The sequence below is a fragment of the Phascolarctos cinereus genome, unplaced genomic scaffold (assembly GCF_003287225.1).
Source record: "Phascolarctos cinereus isolate Bilbo 61053 unplaced genomic scaffold, phaCin_HiC Scaffold_4;HRSCAF=312, whole genome shotgun sequence".
In the NCBI taxonomy this organism is placed as follows: Eukaryota; Metazoa; Chordata; class Mammalia; order Diprotodontia; family Phascolarctidae; genus Phascolarctos; species Phascolarctos cinereus.
In genome coordinates, this window is record NW_027555847.1 from 448,012,153 (window position 1) to 448,024,842 (window position 12,690).

The 12,690-nt window shown below is 37.7% G+C and overlaps 1 protein-coding gene and 1 long non-coding RNA gene across 4 annotated transcripts in view; one reads left to right on the forward strand and one right to left on the reverse strand.

Moving 5' to 3' along the window:
• The window catches only part of LOC110214689 (uncharacterized), a 129,801-nt gene that overhangs the window by 61,067 nt on the left and 56,044 nt on the right, over positions 1 to 12,690 (reverse strand). For all 3 annotated transcript variants that reach the window (XR_013486202.1, XR_013486203.1, XR_013486204.1), the window contains exon 3: positions 11,329 to 11,497. This is a non-coding gene — a long non-coding RNA (uncharacterized LOC110214689). The remainder of the gene's footprint in view (positions 1 to 11,328; positions 11,498 to 12,690) is intronic.
• LOC110214687 (fatty acid-binding protein, adipocyte) lies at positions 583 to 7,943 on the forward strand. Its single transcript, XM_020995719.2, has 4 exons — positions 583 to 736; positions 5,551 to 5,723; positions 7,065 to 7,166; positions 7,651 to 7,943. The coding sequence occupies exons 1-4, from the start codon at positions 664 to 666 to the stop codon at positions 7,699 to 7,701; spliced, it is 399 nt and encodes a 132-aa protein (XP_020851378.1). The 5' UTR covers positions 583 to 663; the 3' UTR covers positions 7,702 to 7,943.

A 12,690-nucleotide genomic window follows, 5' to 3' on the forward strand; every position in this document is an offset into this window, starting at 1 on the left:
AACAATCTACAAAATGGGCACAACAATAGCACCTACCTCCCAAAGTTGTCGTGAAGACAAAATAACATCTAGTCCCAAAGAACTTTCCCACCTGCTTTAGGACAAACTTCAGGATTCGTTCCCATTGTTCTTCAAATTGCATAGCAATACACTGGTAATTACAGTTATTAAAAATTACTCCAAAGAATTGTGGTAAAGTTCACATCAAGATGTGGGTGCTATTGTACACTCAGATAAATATACATTCATGGAAATATTGCAAGGAAATTCCATTAGTAGGGCCTGATTCTTCCTCAACAAAGACTTTAAAATATTTTGTCTTCTGCATGTTTTCTAGTGATTTGAACTCCCCCCCCCCCCTTTTCTGGCTGCAGAGCCAATGACCACGTGCCAGCAAGGGAAACAAAGTTGAAGAATTTGTAACACACACACACACACACACACACACACACACACACACACACACACACGGGTGGGGGGGGAGGAAAAGCTGAGTCCTAAAGGAAATGCCAAGACATTGTTTCCAATTGGTTATTTACAAGTATCACATGTTTTAGACATCTTTAAAAGGAAGTTATCTGGGCTCAAGAGTGTTACATTGCTTTCCTGAAAACCACTGTTTCCTTTCCCTGCTTGAGGTCAAAATCTCAGAAGTCCCACAAAATGTGTGAGGCATTTGTAGGAACTTGGAAGCTTATTTCCAGTGAAAACTTTGATGAATACATGAAAGAAGTGGGTAAGGATAAACCTTGCATCTTCCTGGATAAGGAATGATTTTTTTCTCTCTAGGGTAAAGGAGTTTATGACTGTTGTTCACACTGGAAGGCTGGTCAGCAAATTAAATACTCATTCCTCTTCAGAGGATGTGTTTGTGTTGATTGTCTTTTGCTTCTGTATTCTAAATGTTTGTTTTTAAAGTTTTCAGTTAGAAAAGTAAACCTCGTAAGTGAAAGGGTCTAATAGTTTGTTTGCTTTAAAATAGTTAGCAAATTATCTTCCTGATTTATTATCCCTGATCCATTTGGTTCATTGGACTCATTGCCTATGGCCTCTCCACCCATGAAAACAAAGGAATACATTTGCAGTATGTATGATGTTGTGTAGCAGTTTGCATTTGAAATGTAAATACTGAATTTATCATCTTAATATATGCCATGTTCTACTCTTGCTTTCTTTTCCAGGGTGAGACATCAGTAAAATGATGGGACTTTTCCCTGTAGCTAAAAATTATTTAGAGAGCTGTAGTTCACCAAGGTTGCATGTTGATTGTTTTTGCTATCAAGCTTATTCTGACTATGGCTGCTTTATGGGAGACAATGTGTCACTCATCACATTTGCCTTCTTGGAAGGACTTAGAAATGTTCTTTGACACTGGCCCTGAAGTCAAGAGGACCTGGGTTCAAATTTGGTCTCAGACATTTACTAGCTGTGTGACTCTGGGCGAGTCACTTAACCCTGATTGCCTCTCCTACCTCCCCCTCCCATTTTTTTTTAAAGAAAGAAATATTTTTTGACTTGAATTATAGGAGATTTATGGATGCTAAAGCCAGGCTTCCCATTTGAAGTCAGAGTCCAGCCAACCCAAACCTATCTGAAATTACACCATGAAAATTCAAAGAATTTAACTAAAGAAGGTTTCAGATACTATTACTGTACTTACTTTATTAATTAAATCTGAATGGAATTTTTTTTTCTTAAAAAGAGAGAGGATGTGTATTGTTAATATAGATAATGAGAGTGTATCCTATCCCCCATAACTTTGGGTCAGAAATAGGGTTATTAGCATCCCAGCAGCCCTTGTGGATTATGAGGGTAGGTAGTTCCTTTTCTCTGAAGAGTGTGCTCAGTGAAGACTTTCCTGGAAGTAGTGTATTAGAGTAGGGAGACGGACTATGCAATGTTTTACTTGGGAATCAAATTTAAATATATGTCACTTTGCACATTGCCTGGCACATAGTAAGCAATGAATAAATGTTTATTGATTGATTGATTGACACTTATTTGAAAGTTGAAAATTCTATGTCTTTTCAAAAGCCCCAAACTTCTGAAAAGGTAAAGCACCTTTTCTGGTTTTCTGAAACAACTAGATTCTGGTTTATAGAAAAGAGGTAGAAGAATAATCTGATCTCGTATTGGTTCTTATCCAATACCATAATCTTACAAACTAACTTTCCTTTTCAGGTAGATCGTGTGAGGGCCTGGTGTCCGCATGAACTTCTTAATTCCAAGTCTAGTGCACTACCCACTGCATTACCTACCTGCCCTTAAATCTTGTTGTTCAGTCATTTTTGGCTCTTCGTCACCCCATTTAGGGTTTTCTTGGCAAAGATACTAAAGTGGTTTGCCATTTCCTTCTCCAGCTCGTTTTACAGATGAGGGAACTGAGGCAAACTGGGTTAAGTGACTTGCCTAGGGTCACATAGCTAGTAAGTGTCTGAGGCCAGATTTGAACTCAGGCCTTCCTTTATTCCAGGTTCCACCTAGCTGTCCTCCAATTCCAATCAACTGATTAGCATTAATTAATCCATTTTGGGGGACTGGACTTGTCATTTCACTGGCATAAGAAATGCCAATGAAGAAACTTCCTCTCCCAATGCAGATTGGCACCTGCTTTACAATTTATGATCTCAGAGATTTGCACTCTAGGATGTTGAGTCCTTTGCCCAGGGCCACACACAATCAGAAGAAAAGTGTAAACCCAGGTCATCTTGACTCCCATGTTTCCACTAGGCTAGGTTACCTCTGTAATCCTTAAGCAGTCATAATGAATAGACTGGAAGCAGATCCCTGGAAACAGCTTTAGATGAGGAGAGAATATGATTCACCCAAGGTCACTCAAGTCAAACCTCAGATTTCCTTATTCTATAGAATAGAATATTCTTACCATGCTGTTGCATTTATTATGCTTCAGTAATGTTTCTTTATTTTGCCTGAGCCACCATTTGCCCACCTTTTCATTAGGTAGCTTGTTTTCAGCTGAATTAGATGCAAAACGAGGGCTGGCCCCACTAGGGTTGCCCTCTTTGCCATCATTTCATTTATTACCATCTCTAATGCTTTTTGTGATCTCCAAGGAAGTAAAACAAATAAAGTTTAGAGTCCTATATCATTAAAAAAAAATTCAATATATGCATAAAAACATAACACATTAATGCTGAGAGAGACAAAAGATTATCTAGGCCAACCCTTTCATTTTGTAGATGAGAAAGCTGAGATTGAGAGAGTTTGAATATGTTCAAGGTCGCGTATTTAGCAGACCCAGAATCTCCTGGCTGGACTCCCACATCTGTGTTTTCTCTTTTTATGAGACTACCATGCTTGCTTCCCTATCATTTCATACACTTTGTGCCTGTGTAAAGTACTTTTCAAAATGTTATGGAAATGGTAGCTATTATCATTAGTAGAGGGGGTATATAGGCAGTAAAATCACTGCAGTCTAGTTGGCTAATGAGAAATTGTTGAGAAACTTGACACATAGCACATGCTTAAAAAATGTTGTTGAAATAACTTGAATTGAAGCCATTTATAACCCCAGAAGGGGTATTTCTCAGAAAAATGCATTCCCTCCCCACTTTTTAATAGCCTACGAACTCTAACACAGACATTCTTGGCTAGAATTAGGAATCTCAAAATAATTATTTAAAGGTTTTATAGTTACGCTGTCGAACTTTTTGTGTTAATTCAATTTCCCCCATAGGCATATATTATCTACTGTGGTGAGTCAGTGTGGCAGAATGGATGGAGGGCTGGCCTCAGAGTTTGGAAGACCTGGGTTCAAATCCTGTCTCTGATAAAGGCTGGGTGTGTACTGATACTAGCTCGATGACCTCAGGGAAGTCATATAACCTCTCAGTGCTCTAGGCCAGAGGTATTAAACACGTTCCTGAGTGCAGCTGAACCAAATTACAGTATAATTGGGAAATACTTAACAAAATAGATAAAAATACATTTAAATGTAAATAATGTTAGTATGTGGTTTTCTAAGCCCTCTTTCCTACCTGAGTTTGACAACACTGCTCTAGACAACTCTGTTAGATAGATATAAGTTGAATTAGAAGTGTTACATTGAACTAGCAACGGAAATTTCTAAACCTCCCCCCCCCCCGCCAATGCCCAATTCCTTATACCAGCACAATCATGGACTGTCATCTCTGTCCCTATAGCTGATGTGCTCTCTTCTCCCTGAGGATCTCATAATACCTTCTAAATTAACTCGGAACCTCCATAGTAAGTGGTCGTCTGATGATGTTTGGTGGGGTTCTGAATCAATGTGATTTCATTGGAGTGGGAACTCCTGGTGTAGAAACTCCTTTCACTACTGTACAGACATAAATTGACTGTCAATTGTGTGTAAGTTGGAGTTTTAGAAGGGTGCCTGAGCACACCGAAAGGATAAGTAGCCTATGGTCACACAGCCACTATGCGGGACTTGAAAATAGGTCTTGCTGTCTCCAAAGTTGGCCCCTCTATCCACTAAGCCAGGATACCTCACTGTAATAATAAGTAGGAAATGTCATATCTTTGGGAAAATTAAGCCAAGACACAAAGTCTGACAGAATAACTTGGAAAAGAGCATGTAAATATGAGGCTTGAGTAATAATATGATAACCAACAGAAAGGGTTAATAAAGAAAGAGTGATTGACATCATACTTCTTTTACAGTGAATAGAGGCTTTTTTTTTTAGACAAAGTGTGTCACAGGGATTCTTAATCTAGGGTCATGAACTATTTTTAAAAAAATTGATAGCTTCATTTCAATATAACAGGTTACCCTTGTAACCTGGTATATATTTTGTTTTATGCATTAAAAATATTATTGTGAGAAGGGGTACGTAGGCTTTACCAGAGGGAAAAAGGGGGCCATGACACAAAACAAGGTAAGAGCTCTTGGCCAACAGCACGCTATTAGTGAGAAGTCAGACTTGAATTCTGAATTCAGTCATGCTTCTCTTGCTAAGGCTCGCTCATGATGTAACCAGGTATTAATTAATCAATCAATAAGAATTTATTAAGTGCCTGCTTCGTGCTAGGTTGTTCTGATGTGTTCCCATAATATCTGGAGATAGCTGGCTAAGTTTGGTGTCTAAATGATACTGACAGAGCTTTTAATTTTTTTAATTTTTTTTTAATTTTTTACCATATTATCTATCACTTACAAGTGACCCTCGTGCTTGTTTATAATGTGTTCCTGTAAAGAGATACACTAGTGTCTTTATTCCCCATGCTGTAGCCAGGATCTGAGATGGAGGATCTTAGATCATATACTGCTGTCTATTGGGCCTCCAGCTTTCCAAACAAAACATAGGTGATATGCTTTTTCAAACATTACCTCATTCACCAAATGGTCCCAGTATATTTTTCTTGCAAAGGATAAGGGAGGCCTTTTAGGAACTCCCTATCATTTTGATTCTTTCTTAAAAATGAAAGGAATAAAAAAAATAATTTTTAAAAAGTCCTTAAGCAGAAAACTAACTTGGAGTTGTACTAAAGTTGTCCATTCTTAGTACAATTGAATATAAAACTCAAAACATTCTCTTCTCTGCATTTTAGGAGTGGGTTTTGCCACCAGAAAAGTGGCAGGCATGGCTAAACCCAGTATGGTCATCAGTGTGCAAGGAGATGTGATCACCATTAAATCAGAAAGTACTTTTAAAAATACTGAGATTTCCTTCAAATTGGGCCAGGAATTTGATGAAGTCACTGCAGATGACAGAAAAGTCAAGGTGAGGAATATACATTCCCTTTATGTTAGGGGACATTTCTTTAAAAAAAATTATTGATATCCTTTGTTTTATATCAACTTCATTCCTCAAAGTATCCTCCCTTTCCCATACCCTGAGTGCTATCCTTTATGACACAGAAAAAAAGAAAGAGAAAAAAAACACTTTAGGAAAACTAACCAACATATCAACCAAGTATTAAGATCTATTTTTCCATACCCATTATCCCCCACGTCTGCAATGAAATGAAGACAATTACGTTCTCAGATCTGTTCTACAAGCCCAAGTTTAGACATTTTTCTTTTTTGTTCTTTCCATTTACATGATTGTAGTTGCTGTATATATTATTTTCCTGATTCTGTTTGCTTCACTTTGTACCACTTCATGTCTTCCCATGTTTCTCTATATCTTCACATTCATTATTTCTTTCAGCACAGTAGTATTCTATTACATTTATGTACCACAATTTATTTAACCACTCTCCAAGAGATGGACATCTGCTTTGTTTCCAGTTCTTTACCACAACAACTACTACAAAAAAAAAAACCCTCCGTGATAAATATTTTGGCACATACAGAACCTTCCTCTCTATGTTTTACCTTCCTGGGGTGAGCAGTAGAGTCTCCAGGTCAAAGAATATAGACATTTTGGTCACTCTCTCCATTAATTTCAATTTACTTTCCTTAGTGAAAAAATTTGCTGTTTTATCATCAGGGCATTACTGTGCCTGCCTTTCCACAATCTCTCCAAAATCAACTATTTCCATCTTTGTCATCTCCTCCTGTCCCAATTTGCTGGGGATGAGGTGAAACCTCAGAGTTGTTTTGACTTGTATTTATTTCTCTTATTGTTAATGATTTGGAATAATCTGTTATGTGGTTGTTAATAATTTATAATTCTTCTTTTGAGAGCCATTTATATCCTTTGACCACTTATCCATTCATTAATATCTTCTTGTCATATATATTTGTGTTGGTTTGCTGTGTATCTTGGATATCAGAGTTTTTTCAGAGATTATTGATACAAAGACTTTTTCCCAGTGAAGTGCTTCCCTTGTTATCTCAGTTGCATTGCTTTTGTTTGTGCAAAAACTTTTCAGTTTCATGTAATTGAAATGATTTATTTTATCTTTTTTTTATTACCTTGATTTCTTTTTTGGTTAAGAATTTTCCCTCACGAGACATTTCTACATAGTCCCTGAGAAGTCTCACATATTACAATAATAGGGAAAAAAATGACTAACCCATTGAAAGTGAAAGGCATGTGAGAATAAACATGGTGGGTAATTCTTCTGTCCCTCCTGGCAACACAAAGAGTCTCATCATAATTTTTTTATACTTACAGAGTCTCATAACCTTAAATGATGGTGCACTGGTTCAGGTGCAGAAATGGAATGGAAAATCAACCACAATAACAAGAAAACTAGTGGATGGTAAAATTGTGGTGGTGAGTTACTTCTAATCACTAACTACAGCAAAGTTCTTATGGTGCTATGGAAACAGAATCATGTGGAGAGTGAGAGAGCCTAGGTTTGATGTTTGCCTCTGCCAGTTACCGCCTAAATGACCTTTCATGAATCACTTTGGGTTGGGCTAGATGAACTCTGAAGTCCCTTCTAGCTCTAAATCTGTGATCCAGATAACCTCAGGTTCCATTTACTATGTATAGAACACCTAATTGCCAGGTTTGCCCCTGGGCACTTTGGAGAAAGCAAAAGGGGACTCTTGGACCCACAATCAATCATGCTCTGAACTCAATTGTATCTGCTAAGGTAGCATCTAATTGGGTCTGATGTTAGTAAAGAAGAAATATACATAGGTTGCTCCCACCCTCTTGCTAAATTGAAAGAGAGAGGAGAAAAGAACTTCCCACTCCTTCACCCTCCTTGTTTCACCTTGATGTTTGACCCTCACCTCTTCTTGCTTTCTAGGAATGTGTCATGAAAGATGTCGTTTCCACTAGACTCTATGAAAAAGTATGAACTGACTTCTCAATGAGCCAAAGCCTGCCAAACTGTGTGTGTGTTGTTTAAATGAATATGGTTCTCCCTGACTACATTGGGAGAAATTCTATTTGCAAAGCATTTATTTACTCCTTTCTGTTTTATTGATTCAGTAAACATCTTTAACATTAAAATACATTCATGGATACTTTGTTCAGTGTGGAATAGCATAAGAACTATGACCTCTCTTGATATTTTAAAATAAAATTTCTCATGGAAAATCTGTAGTTGATTAAAGTACTTGCATGGGGGAGGACAATTATATAATTATTTTAAAATAACTAATTTGCGATTTCTTCACTAGCCAATAACTCAAAGGAATTATTCTGTCATATTTATATAGAGTAACATTTCTTTAATTTGGAATTTATGATAACTCAGATGTAGTATACGTGTTTTAGTATTGCCATGTAACTGAACTGAATGTACTCCATGTAAATGGAAGGGGTATCTTCCTATTTAATGTAATTTCAGGAGTTTCAGCCTTTACTTGTGCCCCTCAGTTCCAAAGCTTTTTTCCCTCTCCTTTCCCCCTTTACTAAAGGTGAGGAAAGCCCTCCATTATATTTGAGAGCAGGAAAATACAAATACAAAAGTTCCCTAGGTAGACAGTAATGTATTAAGAATTCACATTGAAGTATAAATCATTTACATAAAAACCTTTCCTGAGAGATATTGACAGAGGGAAAAGATATGGAGGAAAGAGGCATTGGACATCTGAAAGGAGCTGTGAGATTAGATGCCATGGACAAAATAAAGTGAAGTCAGCAAGCATTTATTAAGAACTTATGCAAAAAGAACTGGGGGCACAAAGTTAGGCAAAAGCACTTCCTGCCCTCAAGGAGCTTACAATCCAATGGGGGATATAAAATGCCAACAACTATGTACTCACAAGATATATACAGGGTAAATAAGAACAATCTCAGGGGGAAGGCACTAGCCTTAAAGGGAACTAGGAAAGTCTTCTTGCAAAAGGTAAGATTTTGGCGAGACTTAAAAGAAGACTAGGAAACCAGAAGGTAGAGACAAGAAATGAGAAAATTTCAGGCACGAGGGACAACTAATGAAAATTCACAGTGAGTAGATGGATTGTCTCGAACAAGGAACATCAAAGACACAGGTGTCATTAGATCACAAAGTATGTAGAGGGGAGAAAAACGTAAGAGTGGTAAAGTTGGAGGGGCCAGGCTATGAAGGACTTTCAAAGTTAAACAGAGGATTTGATATTTGATCCTGCTGGTAATAGGGAGTCGTTGGAGTTGATTTAATATGGGATGACATGGCCAGGCCTGTGTATAAGGAAGATCAGTTTGACAGTTAAGCTGACTGGAGTGGGAAGAGACTTGAGGCAGAGAAATCAACCAGAAAGTTGTTGCAATAATCCAGGTGTGAGGTGATAGGGTCTTATATCAAGGTGGTGGCTATGTGAATGGAGAAAAGGGGAGGTTTACAAGAGATGTTACTAAGGTAGAATTGATAGCTGATAGGATATGACAGGTAGTGAGAGAGAGTGAGGGGTCAAGGTTGACACTGAGGTTGTGATCCTGGGTGACTGGGAGGATGGTGGTATGCTCAGCAGTAATAAGGAAGTCTGGAAGAGAAGTGATAATGAATTAAGTTTTGGACATGTTGAATTTAAAATATCTATGGCAATCCTATACAACATGTCTAATATGCATAAATAGAGACCACAACAGAAATTAGAATTAGGCAAATACATCTGAGAGCCATCTGCATAAAGATGATAACTGAATTCATGGGAGCTGGTGAGATCATCAGGTGAAATAATATAGAGGGAGAAGAGAAAAGGGCCCAGGTCAGAGCCTTGGGGAGTCACCTACTGTTAGTAGCCATGACCTGAATGAAGATCTAGCAAAGAAGACTGAGGAGTGATTAGACAGGTGAGAAGAGAACTAGGAGAGAGCAGTGTCACAAAAACCTAGAAAGAAGGAAATATCAAGGAAAAGAAGATGATCAATGTCAAAGTTTGCAGGGAGGCCAAGAAGGATGAGCATTGAGAAAAAGCCATCAGATTTGGATTGATATTGAGATATTGATAACTCTGGAGAAAATAGTTTTAATTGAATGATGAAGTCAAAAGCCAAAGTGTTAAGAAGAGTGTGAGAAGCTATTGATTAGAGAGATGCAAATTAATAGGCCTGATAATGGTCTAATTTTTCAAATTTCTAGAGAATTGAGTCAAATTTATAAGAATACAAGCTGTTTCCCAATTGATAATTATGGACACTGGCACCTCTAGGTTACCTTTCCACATTGATGCTCATAGATTTCAGGTGAGGTCCATCGGGGTATGGCTACCTGAAGGCTAAAATATACACTGTGGGCACACATTCTTAAAACTGCTGCTCATGAGCAACCACCATTGACTTTCTCGAAGAGTTAGCTAGTAGACACAATTAGTTCAAAGCAAAGGTGTTTACCAAGATGGCCTAATAATAACAAGAACAAACTAGTCATTGCGGTTTTGTCCTTTATTTTTGTAGAGGACCAATGACATTGCAGGTGACATTTTGATTTGTGTGTGAATTGGATTAAAGTGAGGCAAAGATGGCATCCTTATAGAGCCCATAGATAGATAACACAAAGCTAAAACATATAATGAATATACTGGATAACAGTCAGGATCTTAGAAAATCTTGGCAGAGTCTAATGTTATACAAAATTTATTAAAATAAAATATAAAGGATAGAATGCTGCACTTGGGTTAAAAAAGGTAAACTTTTACAAGTCCAAGGTGCAGGGGCATAGGTAGACAGCTGTTCATCTGAATAAACCTCTGAGTAGATTTCAAGTTCAAAATGTGTCAACAGTGTGACATGGAATCCAAAAGGCTAATGTGATCTTAGGCTGAACAGAGAGATCTGGGGTTCAGAAAGAGAGAGCTGATAGTCCCTTTGTACTTTACCCTTGTCAGATCACATAAGGAGCCTTGTGCCCAATTCTGGAAGCCCATTTTGCAAACACATTGACAAGATGGAGACCATTTGCAGAAGGCCAGTCACAATGGTGAAGGGTCTCAAGACCATGACATATGAAAATGCATGGAAGATATTACAGGGGTTAGTCTGAGACAGAGAATACTTGAAGTTATGGAGAGGTGATAGCTGTCTTCAGATATTTGAAGGGCTGTCACATGGAAGAGGAGCTATAGTCACTCTGTTTGGCCCTAGACAGCAGAGCTAGAAGCAATGTTCAAACTTTGAAGAGAGGCAGATCTAAGTTTGACACAAGGACAAATTTCTTAACAATGCTTTCCTGTCAAACTGATCTTCCTTATACATGGGTCTGGCCATGTCATCCCAAATTAAATCAATTCCATTGTTTCCCTATTACCAGCAGGCTCAAATATCAAGTCTTCTGTTTGACTTTGAAAGCCTTTCATAGCCTGGTCCCTCCAACTTTACCACTCTCACATTTTTCTCTGCTCCACATACTTCATGATCTAATGACACCTGTGTCTTTGATGCTTCTGGTCTGAATTTTCATTGGTTCTCCCTCGTACCTGGGCTGCCTTAGAAGGTAGTGAGTTTCCCTTCACTGGAGTCCTTCAAATTCTGGATGACCACTTACATTTTGCCAACTTACGTTTTTTCCAGGTGTCAGTTGGACAATGGTGCCTCTGAAAGCATTCTTCTATTCTGAGATTCTGTGATTTAATAGAAAAGACTTATGGATTCAGAGCCTGTCAAGCTCTGTATTTTCTGTTGCCTGTTCTTCTCTTCCCTTCAGCTTTTTTCTCCCTTCTCTATCATTCCTGTAAGAGGAAGAAAAGAAAAAGGCAAAGGTCTCCCACTGCATCTGGGGCCATCTCCAGTTGTCCTGACCTATATCTTGCCACTGGACCCAGATGTCTCTGGAGGAGAAAGTGAGGCTGGTGACTTTGCATAGCTCTGCCTCACTTAAATCCAATGTTTTTTAATAATTAAATCACTAATTTATAGAAATTTTTTTTATGGATTTGGAGTTAGATCTTCTCCCTTGTTGAATATATCAGCCCCCCCAGTAGAATTTGTTTTATTTATTGAAATAAAGTTCAGTGGACTATACCATCCATACTTATAAGCCATTGATTCAGAAGGCACAAGAATGATAAGCTTGCTGTGAGATACCATTAACTACTTCTTCCAGATTTCTACAATCAGTTGGCACTAGAAGAGAAAGTCAGTTGTACTCCTTAAATCACTTTCCGGAAGACTGTTACCAAATCAGGTGGAAAGGGGCAACACAGAATTTTAAAACTACTATATTCTTTAAATTTTTTTTAATGAACAAAATCTATTTTCTTTCCCTTTCACCTCCACCACTGGGTTGGGGGGGAACCCTGTAAAAATATTCAGAGTCAAGAAAATTAAATCCCACACTTAATGCTACATCACTGATGAATTACTTAAGGTGGTTCTTCAGAATTCCTTTTTGATATTAGTAGGAAAACTGTCTTCCTTTTAGATCACTCTAACTTTCATTCACTTAAGTTTTTTTCTAAAACCTTCAATGAATTCCTCTTCCTACTTTCAAATCTGTTACTGTTCATCTTCCCATTATTTCCAAATCTTCAAAGATGGTTTTCCTATCCATGAAAGACATTTATTCCCTAAACACCATGTTCTTCTTGAGACTCATAGCACAATCTGTCCGCAAATAGAGATTATTTCCTTTGCTTCTCACCCCTAATTAAACTTGATGAATAATGATGATAATAATAATAATAATACCCTACATAACACACTAAGAAACTGTAAGCATTTTATAGATATTATCTGGACTACACATCATCCCTGTAAGGTAGGGAAGGGAAGAAATAATTTGAAGATGAAGAAATAGAGGCAACATGACTTGTCCAAACAAATAATAGCTGGTGGACATGAGGCACCAAGGGTGTTCTCTTCTCTTGCCAGAAAACCTAGAATTGTATGTTTATTAGATATTCATCGGTTTCTTCCCCCAGAT

Coding starts and splice junctions, on each gene's coding strand:
- LOC110214687 (XM_020995719.2), top strand. CDS start 664: ATGTGTGAGGCATTTGTAGGAACTTGGAAGCTTATTTCCAGTGAAAAC. Junction 737..5,550: donor TGAATACATGAAAGAAGTGG/GTAAGGATAAAC, acceptor TCTGCATTTTAG/GAGTGGGTTTTGCCACCAGA. Junction 7,167..7,650: donor TGGATGGTAAAATTGTGGTG/GTGAGTTACTTC, acceptor CTTGCTTTCTAG/GAATGTGTCATGAAAGATGT.